This window comes from Triturus cristatus, chromosome 8, assembly GCF_964204655.1.
Source record: "Triturus cristatus chromosome 8, aTriCri1.1, whole genome shotgun sequence".
NCBI classification, from domain to species: Eukaryota; Metazoa; Chordata; class Amphibia; order Caudata; family Salamandridae; genus Triturus; species Triturus cristatus.
Window position 1 is genome coordinate 267,399,928 of NC_140591.1, and position 17,874 is coordinate 267,417,801.

Sequence of the window (17,874 nt, forward strand, 5' to 3'; positions counted from 1 at the left end):
GATGCTGTGGTTAAAAATTGGTTATTTGCATTTGTGCAACTGCCTAACTTTATGACTTTCGATATTCACAAAGGGCGGTTACGAACAGAAAAAGTGAGACCTCTGTCTCAGTTTAACTTAAGTTTTGGTCTTAAGTTTAACTTAAACCAAATGACTTATCTTAGTTAAACTTAAGAACAAAACTTACGTTAAACTGAGACAAGGGTCTAACTTTTCTACTCGTAAATGCCCTTTGAGAACAACGTAAAGTTAGACTTTCGTCTCAGTTTACCTTTGTGAATCTAGCCTGTTGTTTCCTTGAACAAATAGTCTTGGAATTTTGGTATATGATATTGCTCCTCTTTCAAAACCAAACATCTACATTTCTATATATGAGTTTTGCAGAGGTCATTATGCCAGAATGTTGTCCTCAAAAGCACTCTGAAAAAGATGGGGTGACTAATTGGTGGTTAACTTGTGTATCAGGCTGAGTCACGTTGCATACTGAACCTTAGTGGTAGAGGCCACCTGGAAGCAGAGACATTGAAGGACAGGCTCAAATCCGTAAGTGTGAGCACCTGGAAAATGATGCAATTTGCCAAGGAGCACGCACGTGGATGGCGTACTTTGCCATCTGACTCTATGAGTACGACTTTTGGGAAATGTGGAAAATAGTTGCTCTGTCAATTGTGCAGATCAAGTGGGGCTACGTCTTCATCTCCTTTCTCATATTTACAATTTAATTTGATCCCAAGTTACACTAATGGTTGATACAGAGTTTATGATTTACCTTAGACTTAAGACTCCTAGTAAAATAAACGAGTACTTGACAAATTTGCAGATGTTGTCTGATGTTACTTGATGCAGGATACAAAACAATTAGAATACAGATATGTTGTGTTTGATAGCTACTGTATTTTAGTGCATGATTGTCTGGCATAAGGCAGATTTTATTCAAACCACACACCATTTAGTTGCAGCACCTAAAAAACTCTGAAGCAATATCTTTGAAACTGGAATGGCAAACTGTTGGGTGAGTGCTTTACTGTATTATTGAGCAGTCAGAATGGAGTCGGTATTTTCAAGACAGAAAAACTTTGGCGTAAGAGTTTTTCACAACTAGAAAATATGTGAAATACCTAAAATGTAAAACTATAAAATTCTGAAGATCTATGGAAATAACAATTCCCAGGTAATGAAAAACTACCCTACGTCGCTACGCTTTGACCAGATCTATATGGTTTGAATATTCAACTTTTTATATGTGTTAAACTGACACAGCAAAAAGGGAGAATTACAAACACCATGGGTTTGCAGCACAGTGCAGATTATCAAGCGCTGTGATTATTAGGGACTTCTACATGTTTAGGGCAAAGTTGAAAGGAATTATCTTCATGATTATTCATGCAAACTGAATGAATGAATCGTTACACGGAAACAAAATTTAAAAGAGGAGCTCATTTTTCAGTGCATCCAGCTTTGAGCGTACAAGGGCCTGGCATAACGAGCTAGCAATCCAAAGAAACAAGCATTTGCAATGCAATAGTTCTCGCATTACTGAAAGTGTGATCTATTTGCCTAGCAAATAATAATGCAGCGCCAATAGCTAAAACGTTAGGTAATGCGAGACCTATGGCATTGCAAACGCTTGTTCCAGTCTGCGACCTGTCCTTGGGTAGCCTGGGTCTTTGCTCTTTCATACTGGGGTTCCCAAGGGAACAAGAAAGTACGCAAGAAAAAGCAACCTTGGCAGACTGTTTGTCGTAGATGCTCTCACTGGAATGTCTAATAGTCCTCTCCCCTTGAGTGGTTTGCAAGGATGTCTTAGATAATATTTTTCAACTTTATTTTGGTAATAAATAAGCTTGTGATTCTCTAAATGCCCTGCCTCATAAATGTTTAACATATGAGTTAGAAATACAATAGCAAAGAATAAAAAACATTGCTGTACTGAAAATGCATGTAAATGAGAAAGCACATAGCAGTTATACATTATGAAGTATATGTAAAGCCTTGGCAGTGATGTGCAAAACAAGCAGAGCAAACAAACGTTTTGCTCAGAGGTAGAAATAAGTCAAAACATGCAGCACTAGGACTGATGCTATACACATCATGTGCTAGAACTGTGAACGTTCATGTGCTGGGATGGGGCTGCTCTTGTGCCAGACAAGGGATTATTTTATGACGGACTGGAGCTGCTACCGACAAAATATATGCCTGAAACTGGCAATGAAATAATAGTTCCATCTGCCAGAGGGCCTGCCACCAGTCACCAACCATCAGCATGCTGTGGAGCATAGGGTGGGTGACCTTGAAATAGACTCCCATGACCAAACAGCTGATGCACTGTTTCATTCACAACATCTGGCTGATTGGATGGTTACTACACAATGTCTACTCAATGGGATGTTTGTTATATAGTACTTGGCTATTGGGATTGTTGATACACAATAACCAGCTGGTGGGGTGATTAATACATAAAAATTGATAGAATGAGAAGCACACAAATGTGAATTATGGGGTGACTATTAGAGTATGCATGATTAAAAATGTGATCGCTGTACAATATGTGTCTAAACAAAGATCGATACGCAGTTTGCTGTGGAGATCATACAACAAGTATTTGTGAATTACATGATTGTAAGCGATGATGGTTACTACCACAATGTAAAATACTGATATTGTTTGGTACAGCAATGTTGATGATTCTGGAGTTTAGAAACAGCGGAGCGGTGTCAGCAGATGATAGAACAAAAATCTTGGTATCCTGCAGGCTGTATTGCCAATTTACCTCAGCAGGCCAGGAACCTGTGTAAAGAGACTTTCCTACAATAAGTCTAGAATCCACTTACAACCAACTTTAACTTATTCTAATAAAACTGCTGCACAATTCAACTTTCTCAAGCTTGTAATTGTCAAATAGGTACCTCGCATGCATGTATTCACAAAGTGCACAACAAGAATTAAGCTACATTTGCAGACATGTTAATATCAGTTGCTGGCATAATATTCTATTAATCTTTTCCCAGTAACATGCTTACAATTTCCCTCCAAAAACTAGAGACACCAGTGGTGGCTCCTCCGCTAAGACGGAGAAGCATCGCCGCATATTAAAAATAAAATGATAATAACATCACAATATTAGCATTTTATTTTTACGGTTCTGGCACAGTTTTGATAAAGGGGCGGACGGGGCTGGACTGGACTGGGTTGTCAGCCAGCAAGGGGAGGAGTGGTATGTGCACTGCCGTCTCAGGCCAATATAACCGTAAAGCGCACTTTGCATGTTCTCCACCCAGGCTGCATTACAGCCTGGGTGGAGAACATGCCCAGGCTCCCACTCCCTCTCTGAGCACTCAGCCACGGTGCTCAAACCAATTTGGCTAGGGAGCTTGGGTGTTTCCTGTTCCTGCATTTTCATAGTAAGAACACCGGAGGAGAGGCGGCGATGGGCCAGTAAGTTTAATTTTCTTTTTTTAAACCCACCCCCACCTGCCTTTCCTTCCCTGCTCACCCCACCAACACAGCTAAATAGCATGCACTACGGAGAGACACCATCTCTCTGGAGTGTGGTTTGAGCTGAGGGAGGATGGCAGCTCCTCTGTGGGCTTCGAAACCCCCAATTCGCATTCAGAAACAAGAACCAAATTCTGTTTAACACCATTCCTCCATCATTTAATCTACCTTGATTCTTCAATTCAGCATGGAGGGTGTATGTGCCCTATTTCACTCTGAAGGCGGTGATTAAAGAAGGATTACCTTACACAACACAAAATGGCAAGTTGTGGATCAATTGAGAGCAGCTCACTTTGAAGCTTCGTGGGCTCCTGTGGTAGCCTTATTTAGAAAAATAACTAGCCGGTCAGTAATGCATAGAAAAGGGCCTAAATGTTCCCCCTCTTAAAGATAAGTACATGGATGGCGCTTCACTACATGCACAGGGAAAGGGTGGATTGAGGGAAACGTTGCATTCGTGCTCAGACAGTGGGGGAGGGCTCTGTGCAAATCAGGAGGCTGAGAGCACGCATGTTGGAGCTCCGTGGGCCCCTGTGGTGGCCTAATTAAACGAGCTACGGCAGAATGGGTGTGGAGACGCAGAGTGTTTGCAAGGGAACTCATACCTGTAAGCAGAAAGCCACTAGCTGCTCCACCGCACCAAGAGAGAGGACACTGTTTCTATGACCAGCAGGCATTTATATCTAGGCTGCAGAGGTTAAGAGAAGCATGCAATGCCAAATAGTACCTGCATTAAAGCATCAAAGTGGATGGCTACTAATCAGTGGGGGAATTCATGTGTTGTTGAGCAGAACTATTCACCAAGAAAACAGAAGTCACATAACAGTTCGAGAACCAATTAGGAAGCTGCAAAAAGAGCAATGCAGGACACAACCAATGGTAAGCAGTAGGTGGGATTAGAGTCCTTTTGCTGATTACAGTAGGTCACATGCGCGCTGCCTAGGATCGATTAAAATGGTCTGATTCGTTTAAAAGTTTCCATTAATTTAAGTTGAAGTTGAAAAATAAATGCCCTGATCAGAGCAAGGTAAATCATAGTACCGTATACTGCCACTTTATCAAACTATGACTACGGCTGCAGGTTGGAGAGAGGTTCATGCCATTCAGACATGCATACTGCTACGAAATGAAGGGTGTTCCACTCCATGGAGAGATGCATACTGCTGTTACTTGGAGGCTATCCCACTGAATGCAGACATCACATACAGTGGTGATGTGGCAATTGGGCCACTCCATGGAGACATACATACTGCTGCAATGTCGAGGCTGGGCTGCTCCATGCAGACAGTGCATACTGCTGTGGTGTGGAGGCTTTTCCGCTTCTTGCTGACAGTGCATACTGCTTTGATTTGGAGGCTTGCCCGTTCCATGCAGTCAGTGTACACTACTGCAATCTGGAGGTTGGCCCACACCATGCAGACAGTGCATGCTGCTGTGGTTCGGAAGATTGTTCGCTTCATGCAGACAGTGCATGCTGCTTCAATGTGGAGGTTGGCCCACTTTCTACAGACCATGCATACTGCTGCAAAGTGGATGGGGGCTCACTCCATAAAGACAGTGCATACTGCTGTTACTTAGAGAATGGCCCACTCCATGCAGACAGTGCATACAGCAGCAGTGTTGAGTTGCTCCAAGCAAACAGTGCATACTGCTGTGGTGTGGAGGTTTCTCCGCTTCTTGCAGACAGTGCAAACTGACATTCACAAGGGTATGAGAGGCAATACGTTATAAGATTCACTGTGCATATACAAAGTACAATTGATTAGAGAGTCCACGCAGAAGCTTGTATTCTTTGCCTCCCAATCTGAGAGCAGGTCTGGGTCTAGGTCGTCAAAGCTGGGAAACGTCAGGATCCTAAGGCCCCTGGGTACTTTCTTGTTCTCCAGGTACCTTTTAAGGGTAACCCCGTCCCACCACTTGGACAGTTCATTCTTTTTGAGTCTGTCAAGTTTCTGAAATTTAAGTTTCAGCCCCTCCTTTTGATTGCCAAAATTTGATGCTGCTTGTTTAATTTCATTATTCTGTTTAAATAGGTCCTTAGCTAGTTCTTCCCTGTTGTCGCCAAAACTTATGTTTACCAAGTATAAGTGCGTCTGGCGTGCAATCAACCTTAGAAAGTTTTAAGACACGAAAGAGAGCAGCTGGGTTATAGGTGACTGCACTGCCTAGACAAGTCACTCATAGTAGTAGTAAGGGTATTGCCCACCTCAGATGGCCAGCTGCCAAAGGACCATAAATTTAATTTATGGTCCAAGTGGTGGGACGGGGTTACCCTTAAAAGGTACCTGGAGAACAAGAAAGTACCCAGGGGCATTAGGATCCTGACGTTTTCCAGCTTTGATGACCTAGACCCAGACCTGCTCTCAGATTGGGAGGCTAAGAATACAAGCTTCTGCGTGGACTCTCTAATCAATTGTACTTTGAATATACACAGTGAATCTTATAACGTATTGCCTCTCATACCCTTGTGAATGTGAATTTAATTTATGGTCTTTTGGCAGCTGGCCATCTGAGGTGGGCAATACCCTTACTACTACTGAGTGACATGTCTAGGCAGTGCAGTCACCTATAACTCAGCTGCTCTCTTTCGTGTCTTAGGACAGTGCAAACTGCTTCAATGAGGAGGCTGGCACACTCCATAGAGACCATGCATACTGCTGCATTGTGGAAGCTGGCCCACTACGTGCAGACAGTGCACACTGCAGCAGTGTCGAGGCTGAGTTGCTCCATGCACACAGTTCATTCTGCTGAGGTGTGGAAATGTGTCCGCTTCGTGAAGACAGTGCATACTACTGCAATGTTGAGGCAGGAGTTGCTTCATGCAGACAGTGCATACTACTGCAATGCAGAGGTCGGCCCACTCCTAGCAGTCAGTGCATACTGCAGCAGTGTATACTGCTGCAACTGAAAGCAGTCCACTCCATGCAGACTGTGCATACTGATGCAGTGTCGAGGCTGAGGTGCTCCATGCACACAGTACATACTGCTGCGGTATGGAAGCTTTTCTGCTTCATGCAGATAGTGCATACTATTGCAATGCACAGGTTGGCCCACTCCATGCAGTCAGTGCATACTGCAGAAGTGTTGAAGCTGGAATGCTCCATGCAGGCAGTGCACACTGCTGCAACTGGAAGCAGCCCACTCCATGCAGACAGTGCATACTGCTGCGGTGTGGAAGCTTGTCTGCTTTATGCAGACAGTGCATACTACTGCAGTGTGGAAGCATGTCCGCTTCATGCAGACGGTTCATGCTACTGCCATGGGGAGGGTGGCCTACTCCATGCAGACAGTGCATACTACTTCGATGTGGAGGCTAGCCCACTCCATGCAGACAGTGCGTACTGCTGCGTTGTGGAAGTTTGTCTGCTTCATAAAGACAGTGCATACTACTACAATGCCAAGGTTGGCCCACTCTATAGGGTCAGTGCATACTGCAGAGGTGTTGCGGCTGGGCTACTGCTGCAAACTGGGAGCTAACTGGGAGCTATTCCAGTGCATACTCCTGCAGTGTAGAGGCTGAACTGCACCATGCAGACAGTGCATACTGCTGAGGTGTGGAAGTTTGTCGGCTTCATGCAAACAATGTATACTACTGCAATGGGGAGGCTGGCCCACTCCACGCAGACAGTGCATACTGATGCAAAGTGAAATCTGGCCCACTCCATGCAGACAGTGCATACTGATGCAAAGTGGAATCTAGCCCACTCCATGCAGACAGTGCATACTGCTGCAGTTTGGAAGCTTGTCCGCTTCATGCAGACAGTGCATACTACTGCGATGTGGAGTCTGGCCTACTACATGCCGACAGTGCATATATAACTGTGCGAAAAAAAGATATTTGTGACAAAAAATGTTGAAACATATTATGTTAATTTCTTACATGATGTGCACATTTGTCGAGACAAGGTGGGTTAGCCACATGTTCAAAGGTGGGAGATACTGCAACAATAAACCAAACACATTCTTCTAAATGTCGCATGTTGGGACATGTGCCAAGTTTTTAACGTGACATATCTTGTTTCCATATTAATGGGCCTATTTTGAACGCTTAGAATGCTTCTTAATAGCCTATGAGTAGTTGGATCGAGTGAGAGGAAAGGCTGCCTCATTTAGCAGGAGGGGGTGAGGGTATGTATGCAATATTTTAATTTATGCACATAGCATTGCCAAGAAAGAACTGAGCTAGCCTCCTTTTTCTATACATCTGTAAATAAGTGAACTTCGTGTGTGGGTGTATAAAAGTCCTGCTGTAATCGTGTTTGCTGCATTTTCCTGATGTGTTCAACAGATTTCGATCTTTATATTTTGATAAAATCAATCAAGCACATAGTCTCAAATGTCCTCGTTTATTCCACTTCGCACCCGACCGTGATTTCCACGAGTGATTAGTGAAATAAAGAGCCAGTCGTCAGCAGGTTGACTTGTGCAACAGGCTCTCGTAACACAATAGTAAGCATACATATTAGGTAGAGGGATTTAGGAAATTGACACTCAGTTTGCTACTGTAAGAGATTTATAGCAATTGCTGGATTGCTGAGAAAGAGAACAGCCAAGATTATTAAAACCCATATTGAGACATTCCTGTGAAATAAAACGTATCAGTCAAAGTTATGAGCTAAATATTTTAGGACCTGCCTATGTCGCTTTAAATATGCATTTTAAAATGTATGCGAACGGTTCATGAACTTCTGCATTACAAGCACTTACATTGCTCAGACGGGATATTTCATGACTGATTTATAATATTATGTGGTTGAGGAAAAATGTGATCTGACAACTTTCCAAGTATATCCTTAAAATCTGAGCACTATGGGCGCGTTCTGGATAAACAAAAAGTATAAAAAAAATCGGAATTGTGCCTCAGTAGACTTAAACCTTAATGTTTCAAGTGAAATTGCAATGTTTTGGGGACTTAACAGGGGATAGCAGAAGTGCACGTGGGTAGAGGTAACAGGTACAGAATCCAGTTGCAGTTCTAGAATTCGTTTGTGAATTTGAGATTACTTCCACGAGAAATAATTTACTTGCGCATTGTTTCAGTTTAATGCAGTGCCGCACTAGTGCAAATTTTAGGTGTCTTTTTCGTCAAGGGGGAAATATCTTTCCCTGTACAGAAATCACTTTCCCCTACAGCACCATCAATATTGGGGGCTTTTCCTTCACGAGTCTGGCATGGAAACCCATCTACTCCTTCATATCTAAAGAGTTTACTTCTGACCGTATCCTGGGTGGGAATGTCCCACCCTAAAGTTCGTTGAATAACCACAGACTTGGGAGTTTGTGAGTCATTATCTGCAAAGGCAGCACATTTTGCTCACACATATTATCACACTTCACTAATGTAATATTATGAGGCAAAGCATCAATTTATGAGTGTAAAGTCACCTTTTGTCCCTTTAACATTTAAGTCAGTCTTAGTTATACAAGTACCTTTGTGAGTTGTGTCCTATTTCTTTTACCTAGGTAATTAACAACTACAGCGCTGCTTTGTGAGTAAGTGCTTTATAATCTATGGCAAATTTGTTGATAAATAGCTCATATTGTTAAACTAAAGATCAAGGTGAACGTCTACATCTGAGCTCCAATATTCACAGAGCAATTAAATGATTGACTATGAGCACTTGGTGGGACACACTTTATCCGAAGGGGGTTTCTTGCTGGAACCAATAACAAAAGACAATCTGGCTTATTTTTATAGACATTGTGCACTGTGTAGCAATAGTGTTTCAGTTTATAACTATCTGTAATGGTATGCACAGACTTACAACCTTGCTTTGGCTCTTGTCTTGTGTGGTTGTGTGTGTGTGTGTGTGTGTGAGAGACTGTGTGTGTGTGTGTATGTATTTCAGTGTGAGTGTATTTCAGTGTGTGTTATATGTCATTAACCTACCACTCCACTTTGCTTACAGACAGTAGACATCCACTTCTGAAATAATTATTGCCTGGCATTATACAGAGAGCTCTTACTGTGTTTTTCTGAGCAAGTCAGTGAAACAGAAAGACTCTCCTCTGCTGTCATGACCCAGTTATGGGCTTGTGCTTTTCTGATGAGTCTTTGATCTGCAGAAGGTCTCATAGGCTTGTCTCTCGAAGGTACATGGTGCCAATGTTGTACGAAACCTTCCTTATTCTTGAAGCCGAGAGGGAATGCTTCATTTCCTTCTGACCAGTGTTGACCTCCAAGAAATAGCAGATCCCAGGGATTTCCTTTGGAAAGTTGTCCGGGAGCTCTTCACGGGAGCGTGGAGTGAAATAAAAATCTTTTTCCTCCTTCAAAAGCCTTGGGGATAAAAAAGACACGATAAGCATCCAGCAATGACAAGAAATAATACAAAAGTAAACATAATTAGTTAACTGAACCTGCAGGGGGGCAGACACTATAAATCCACATTATATATGTCATGAGTCCAAGCTTGCCTAATGAATTTAGATGTGCTTTTTTTATCAAAACCTAAAAAAGCTAACCCACATAATATAAATGTAGCCCCTGTCGTACATTAGAAGGGACTTCACAAGTCACAAAGGAATTCCATGACCATATAGAGAAACAAGGCCAAAGGACGAGAACCTTTAAAAGGTTATGGAACTCCATGGCGACTTGCAATATCAACATCATCATTTAATCTTTATTTCAATTTATAAAACCATAAAAGATGCATAGTATACAGTTTATACATATTTGTTAATAAAACACAGTTTAAAATACTGGACATTTCTTTAGTGCCGCCTTAGGCAAATGCTAAAAGATTTTATATTAAGAATATGAAGAATAACACCGGCAAATGATGTATCAAATATATTAGAATGCAATAAAAATGCTAAACTTCTAATCCTATATAGTTAAAACATGAAGAGAATAAATTCCAGGTTGGGACAACTAGACACAATACCAAAGCATACATTAAGATAAAAGTGCTTTAGAGTCGAGACTGCAACCAAAGTACAGGTGCTTTGAAAGTGCTCATAAGCGAACTGGAACTAGACGAAGCGAGCGCAGCAATTTGTTCAATCGGAGCTCTACGCAATTTCAAAGTGCAAGTGCAACAAAAAAATACATATTAGAAATTAAAGCTACACATTACTTTTTTTAGACAGTAAAATTTCAGGCCTTTTTTCTCTCTTAATATACCCACGGTGAATATATATCTACTGACACTAAAAACTATTTTCTGTATGGTGTCAGTTTTTAGTATTCTAAACGCTTCTGAGCAAGACCTAGTTCCCAGGGTTCAACAAATGGGTTTAAATGGGTTTTTTGCTGGCATGCCATATGCGAGACAGAAGAATAATATACGTAACTCATTTTCTTGTGAATTAGATTGACATAAGACACAACAGTCCTCATTATTAATCACACCAGTCCTTTGCCCCCATTTCGCTGTGTTTGAGTTGATTTGCAGTATACCATAGCGAAATTTCATATACAATGTTTTTGTCAGCTGGGGATGTACTTCATCTAGATATTATTCAAAAACTGGAGTTAGTTTTTGTAAGCAAGAACTGAGATGTTAGTCTACCAATGTTGGGGTTGTGGGAAACACTGTTCTGTATAAACACCCAAAAAGCAGTTTTCAATGTCTTTTTGGCAGTTGCTGTCAATAGAGTGGGAGTTTCCCAAAAGTGCCTTAGCCCAAGTTTACCAAACCATGTATGCAAATGCCTAACCCACTGAAGAGAGTTACTTCTGTTGAACCCTAGGAAGTCCTCTAGCCATTCTTTATAGCTAGCTAATTCTGTTGTGTCCATACTTGCACCCAAAACAGCAATGGTCTCAATATGGCCTGATGGTCGATACGTTTTATGTTCAAGTCCATAACAATGGGAATAATAGGTATTCGCACAGGAAGACGTAGCAGCAGTCTAAAAAACGTATTTTCCCACCTCGCAAAAGTGTTCCTACAGGTAGCCCCCCATATTTCTGCACCGTAGAGGGATGCTGCTTGTGCCCTGTATTTATACACTTCAAGTGCGGGGGACGCCTTTGTGGTACTATTCCCATGTTTTTTTATTATTGGTAAAGAGTTTTGGATCAAGATAGTTTTGATTTTTTCCAAATGTGTGTAGCAGGACATTTTAGTGTCTAGTGTTATGCCTAGATAATTAAAATTCCTCATCTATTCTAGCTTCTGTTTTTGGACAGACTTGCAATATCCTTATCACATAAATCGTGGTAATTTATTTCTTATAATACATGGTCACACCATCCTCTTTCCCACAAATCACTTAAATCCTTGGTGCTTAGGTCTTTAATATGAAAGATAGAAAATGTTTGCAAACATGAAGAACAAAAATAGAATCTCTAGTGCCAAAAAGCTGTGAGATATTTATTGCTAAAAGATATTAGGATCAGTTTAATACAAGTCATTTTTTTTAAAGGTGCATTAACATGGAATGTGCAGAACCATGCAGGAAGATTCTAACTTTTCTATAATTACCTAAGGAGTGCAAACAATACACATGTGGAAATAAATCACTCCTTTCTGCTTGTCACCATACAGTTAGAGAAACAGAGTAGAAGAAAGAGAAGTAACATTTCATTTTGTTCCTTAAAAAGCTGCTTTAATTATGCTCTTTGACCTGACTTGTCTCTCCCTTCGGCTGCTGGCAGGAGGCATTGTAATGTCAGATATCAATTGTAATAATTTATTACAGTTCAGTTATGACATCATTAATTTATAATTGGCGAGTGGCTGTGTAACAAGTTGCCTATATAAAGAGCACTAGAGCCAGGCTTTTATACAGGATTGTAGAGTTCTATGTCTTATAAATGTATAACATAGAACAATATAAACATTTCTATAACTATGCACACCGCTAGCAAGTGATTTATAGTTATAAAACAAGCCAATAAGGGCCTGCTTTGATTGATGGTTATGGTGCCATCAAACTGAGAGAATCATGCAGTTCAAATAGGAGCTCAACTCGGAGAAAATGGAAGTCCTTGTCCTCAGATACACACCCGCCGCGTGGGACAAAACCAGGTGGCCCACCGCCCTCGGCAACCTCCCCACACCCATGGGCCACACCCGCAACCTTGGCATCATACTCGACTCCTCCCTCACTATGAATCAACAGATCAGTGCCGTATCTTCCACGTGCTTCAATCCCTCCGCATTCTCCGCAAGACCTTCAACTGGATCCCCCCTGAATCCAGAAAGACCGTCACCCACACACTCATACCCAGCAAACTGGACTACAGGTATGCCATCTATGCCGGAATCAACAAATCTCTTCCCTTCAAACTCCAGACCATCCAGAACGCCACAGCCAGACTTGTCTTTGGCATCCCATGACAAGACCATATCACCCAGCACCTACAAGACCTCCACTGACTCCCCATCGAAAAGAGAGTGACTTTCAAGCTGCTCACTTATGCCTACAAATCCCTCCACAATACCGGACCCCAATACCTTAACGAAAGATACTGCTTCTCCACACCCAGGAAAAACATGTGCTCTGCCAACCTCGCCCTGGCCTAATCCCCTCGCACCTGCAGAGCCAAAATGGGGGGAAGAGCCTTCTCATACATCACGGCCAAGACCTGGAACGAACTCTCCCTCAGCCTCAGACGATCCCCCACACTACAAACATTCAGTAAGAGGCACAAGACCTGGCTCTTCGGATGAGACAGAGCTTCCCCAGTGCCTTGAGACCCTCAAGGGTGAGTAGTGCACTTCACAAATCCCTGATTGATTGATTGATGCAGTCTTTTGATTCTGCCAGAGGCCCTTGGCGGCATTATATGTGCCTGGAATTCACAAGAACGCAGTATTATAGTTCACAAGATATTGATTAGTATGAGGGGTAAAGATAATACATGAAAGCTTAAATCATTGGGAAAACTGGTAATTTGTATTGGCATTTTAATTTGATTTGGTTATGTTTCACCAATCTATGTTGGCCACAAATTTAGCGACAGGTGTAATGAAAGCCTGCCAGTGTAGCCACCCTGTGCAACGTGCTAATATTTAATATCACACTATTGGATGCTGAGGGCTACACCTATTATTAAAGGTCCTTAACCTACGAAGTGTAAAATGCAGTGTCTTCAATGGAGGTCCAAACCAGTGTTTCAATGTGCCAATGATCAAATATGAAATTAACAGGAACACCTGGCTAGACATAGAGGGACACATTTTCAAAGTTGTTTGCAGATATAAATTTGACTTCCACAGGCAAGTAGACTTTTTTTTAGGCTTTTTGTGCGTGGAAAACCACTTCTGGTGTGATTTATTGTTCTTCCAGGGTCAGGGAGCAGGCATCGAAATTCCCTGCAAGGTTAGGCACAGCCACAAACTTAAAAGTTTGTTGTTATTAACAAACTCTTCTCCAACACTATCACACCCTGGAAAAGTGGTGAAAAATGACCTGATATATAAGGGTGGGATTAAATCTCTTTCCAATTGAAGACAGGCAGAGGAACAACTTCAAATGTGACAAGTGTGTTGGAGCAAGGAAGTTGTCCATGCGGATAATACAAAAAATTGTAAGAAGTCCATTTACATTTGTCTGGCAGATTTTCAGGCTAGGAAATATGCATGTTTGGACTTGCTTCTGTGAAAATTAAATTCATAGAATTATTTTAGGAGTAATCTGGAAACCTGGAATTGTCACAGGTCTCCAGGCTTGATTTGGCAATCCTTTGCAATTTGTATGGATTGTAAATATAATGACTAAATTAAGAAATCGGTACTCATGCAAAGTTGTAACTCTCTGGGTGATATACTTATTTTTTGTAGTTTTAGGCCCTAAACCTTAGTCTAATTTCAAATATACACCTTATTACCACAGTCACAAAGAAAAACTGACAGCATTTCCAACTACCACCCAATTAAATACCATTACTTAGTTCAACAGAGTGGATCATTGCTTGCACAGGATTCTAAAGTTTCTCTTGGAAGGGACATGAGATTGCACAGTTCACCTTCACCTTCACCTTCATTATTTGTTTAGTGTAACAGCTCTTTCAAGATTCTTAAATGGGTATCTTAACTCACAACCGAGACTGCCAAAGTAGCAAAGCCCTTTGTGGTGTGGTCAGACCACCTGTGTTTAGCAAAATCAGAGTTGAATGGAAAGGACATGCATCAAACCCTGTTGTTCGAGTTATTAACAGGTTCTGCACTCTCCCTGCTATCTTCTTTCTTGACGGACAGAACTCAATCAGTTGCACTTGACTATTTTATATTGGCGCCTTATGTGCTGCCTTGTGGGGTTCCTCAGGGTTCCTCCCTTAGTCTGTCACTTTTTAACATCTAAGTGTCGGAAATAGCTCCCCTGCTTCAACAATTTGGGTTTAGTTTGACATCTAATGTTGACAACACACAAATTGTGGTCGCTGCCTTTAAAAATGAACCCTCTTCCTCATTTTGGTGTTAACAGTGTATGCGAGAAATCAACATCTGGATGAGCAAGCATTGTCTAAAGCTCAATTCTGATAAAACAGAGACAGTGATCTTTGGCAACCTCCAACCAATATGGGATGCCTCATGGTGGCCAGCAGAGCTATGGGATTTGCCCAAATCTGTGTCAAAAGCTAAAAACTTAGGAGTTGTTCTTGATAATAAACTGTCTTACTCATATCAAATAAACGCCATTGTCTCTTCCTCCTTTTTTCTAAGTCGGAAAATGTAGAAAATTCTTCCTTACATCCCGGCCAACTCTAGGAGGATGGTTGTGACTGTACTTGTATTATCCAAGCTGGATTACTGCAACGGTTTGTATCAAAACATACAAAGTCAAGACCTAAAAAAATTGCATGAAGATAAAAAAAGCAGCCGCAAGAGTCCTACTGAATCTGCCCAAATATCAATCAGTTTCCAAAGAAATTCAGAAGCGGCATTGGCTTCCAGTGGAAAGTCGCATTAAGTTCTAGACCGTGTGCTTATCTTACAAAGCACTGAATAACACAGGACCCATTTTTAAAAGAAATCTTTTCAAGTGGTCCTTCCCCTGTCGACAACTTTGTTTCTCTGAAGCTATGACTGTGCTCTGGTTCCGTACTTCCAATTGGGGGGGTCGAAGCCTGAGTTATGGAACTGCAAAACTCTGGAACTCTCTCCGGTTGCACATTAGATCCGCAAACCCATTATCATCTTTTAGAAAGAGTCTTAGAATTTGGCTTTTCCAGAGTTAGGCCATGATTCAGTTGAGTTTGCATTTAACTTCAGTGCCAAGACACCCCTGGGTATTCGGGCACTTAATAAGTTAAAATAACATAACATAACTACGTAGGCGTGACTTGATGCTATTGCTATTGTGTACCATAATGTTGCAGGTTTTTGAGATTGAGTGTTAATTTAAAGTCCTTTTGTGTCAACAACTTTATTAAACTTCAACTGTCACATTGCAAAATATGATTTGGGTTGTAAATAAAGTATATAAAAACAGGAACCAATAATCATAAATGCATGAAAAGTATTTTAAGTCTTCTCCAGAATTAATTACACAACACTACACATTCAATAGTGTCTTTATCACATCTTCTTCAGAATCAATTATCAATCATTCTCTAGATGCAACAATGTGGTTAACAAGGTGATATGTTTAAGCTCCTATTACTTTTAAGGAACCCTATCTCTAACTTCTAATAATGGAATGTGATGGAAGGTGAACTTAAAAACCTTGGGATAATGACGTTTGACCAGACTCCAATAGATGAGTGAAGAGAAATTCCTCATCACTTTACCAGAGGGATTTAGCAAAACTGATTTTCAAATTTCACTAATAAAGAGTTTTGAAAACTGTGCCTTGGGTAGTGTTAGCTCTGACTAGCTTTCCTCAAGACCAATTTGTAATAGAAAAAAATCTCAAAACACAGTACACTTTTTCATTGCACCCTTCTTTAAAGTACACACTTCATTTTACCACAAACATAATAGAGGAGCCGCATTTTTTAATATCCTATAACCCATCCAATGAGGATTGGACAGCTGATTCAAGATGGTGCCGGTGTACATGCCCCGAGAAATGCCTGAATGCGCACTGCATGTCAGATTTATACTAATCTCCGAATACTTGTATGTTCTGCCTCAAGTTTGTTGCCTTATTTACAATTACTAAGGGCCAGATGTAGGTAAATCTGAAATACCGAGGGACCAGGGTTCGATTCCCGTCGCGGCAGGGTCTCGGGCTATGAATTCCGCGGACCGGATATTCTCGCCTCAGTGCCTATTCTAATCATGGGTCCCATGCTGCAACTCTGGGCAATAGCTTGCTTAATCTTCACAACGGCCCCACAGCGCTGGGGATGCCTGGCTTCACCCTGGGGATGCCCAGGAGTGGACATTTCACAGGGAAAGCCAGGAAGGGTTCCCTAGCGTTATGAATACAGCGCCGGGAGACCCCGGTCCGGGATAGCTGTGCGCTATATAAGTACTAGCACATTTACATTTAATAGCGAATTTTATTGATTCGCTATTAAGAAATTGGTATTTCCTATGTAGGTAAAGATTCGGTAAAAAATACAGAATCCTCAATATTCCTTATCACCGAATCGGTAATTGAGATTCGGTAATAAGGAATACCTACCCATTCATTTCGATGGGCTTGGAGGCCCATAGGAATGAATGTGAAGACATTCACTATTAGCGATTCGGTATTACCGAATCGCTAATAGCGGGAGCACTTTCAAGGTTGCCAGGGTGTCAAAAGGACACCCTGTTGCACCCCTGAAATGTGCATGTGTGAACATGTGGCGCACATACATGCCCTAAGGGCGTGAATGTGTGCCTAAAGGCACTTAACAAAAAACAAAAAAGTGATTTTTTAAAGGAAATCGGTAATTACCACCAACTTGAAGTTGGTGGTAATTACCGATTTCTTAAGGCTCAAAAGCACTCTTTAATGTGCTTCCTACATTGCATTTAAGGAATCGGCATTACCGATTCCTTAAATGCAAGAGCAATAAGGAATCGGTATTTACCGATTCCTTATTTACTGATTCCTTACCTACATTAGGAATGGCTAAATACCGGTGCGTAACGCTGAAATTTACCGAATTTCGGTGTTACCGACCGGTATTTAGCCACCTACATCTGGCCCTAAATGCGCTGATGTGTTAAACTCCATATTATATTAAATGTCCCCAAATATTTGACCCAACCCTCCAATACCCTACAATTAGCTTTACGTTTCTGCTTGCTACTCTTTCAATATTTAAATCTAAGAGTTAAAACGTACTCTTTGATGCAAGAACAATTATTCCACATAATATATGATAGATGATGCGGATTGATTTATGGGCAAAATAAAATTGAGTTGAGTGACTGCAAAAAGAGGGACTGCCGGAAAATATAGGCTTCTGTAATTTGCACTCATTTCAAAGAGACTGAGCTGTTTGTCTGTACTTTCGAGTTGTTTGTTTCTGTAGCATCATCA

General features: G+C 41.4%; 1 protein-coding gene across 1 annotated transcript in view; it reads right to left on the minus strand.

The window, feature by feature from the left end:
* Window positions 1–7,467: 7,467 nt before the first annotated feature.
* The window catches only part of GUCY1A2 (guanylate cyclase 1 soluble subunit alpha 2), a 1,089,165-nt gene continuing 1,078,758 nt past the window's right edge, over window positions 7,468–17,874 (minus strand). The window contains exon 8 of the mRNA XM_085621484.1: window positions 7,468–9,775. Within this exon, the coding sequence (XP_085477610.1) occupies window positions 9,568–9,775 (208 nt within the window). The 3' untranslated portion in view covers window positions 7,468–9,567. The remainder of the gene's footprint in view (window positions 9,776–17,874) is intronic.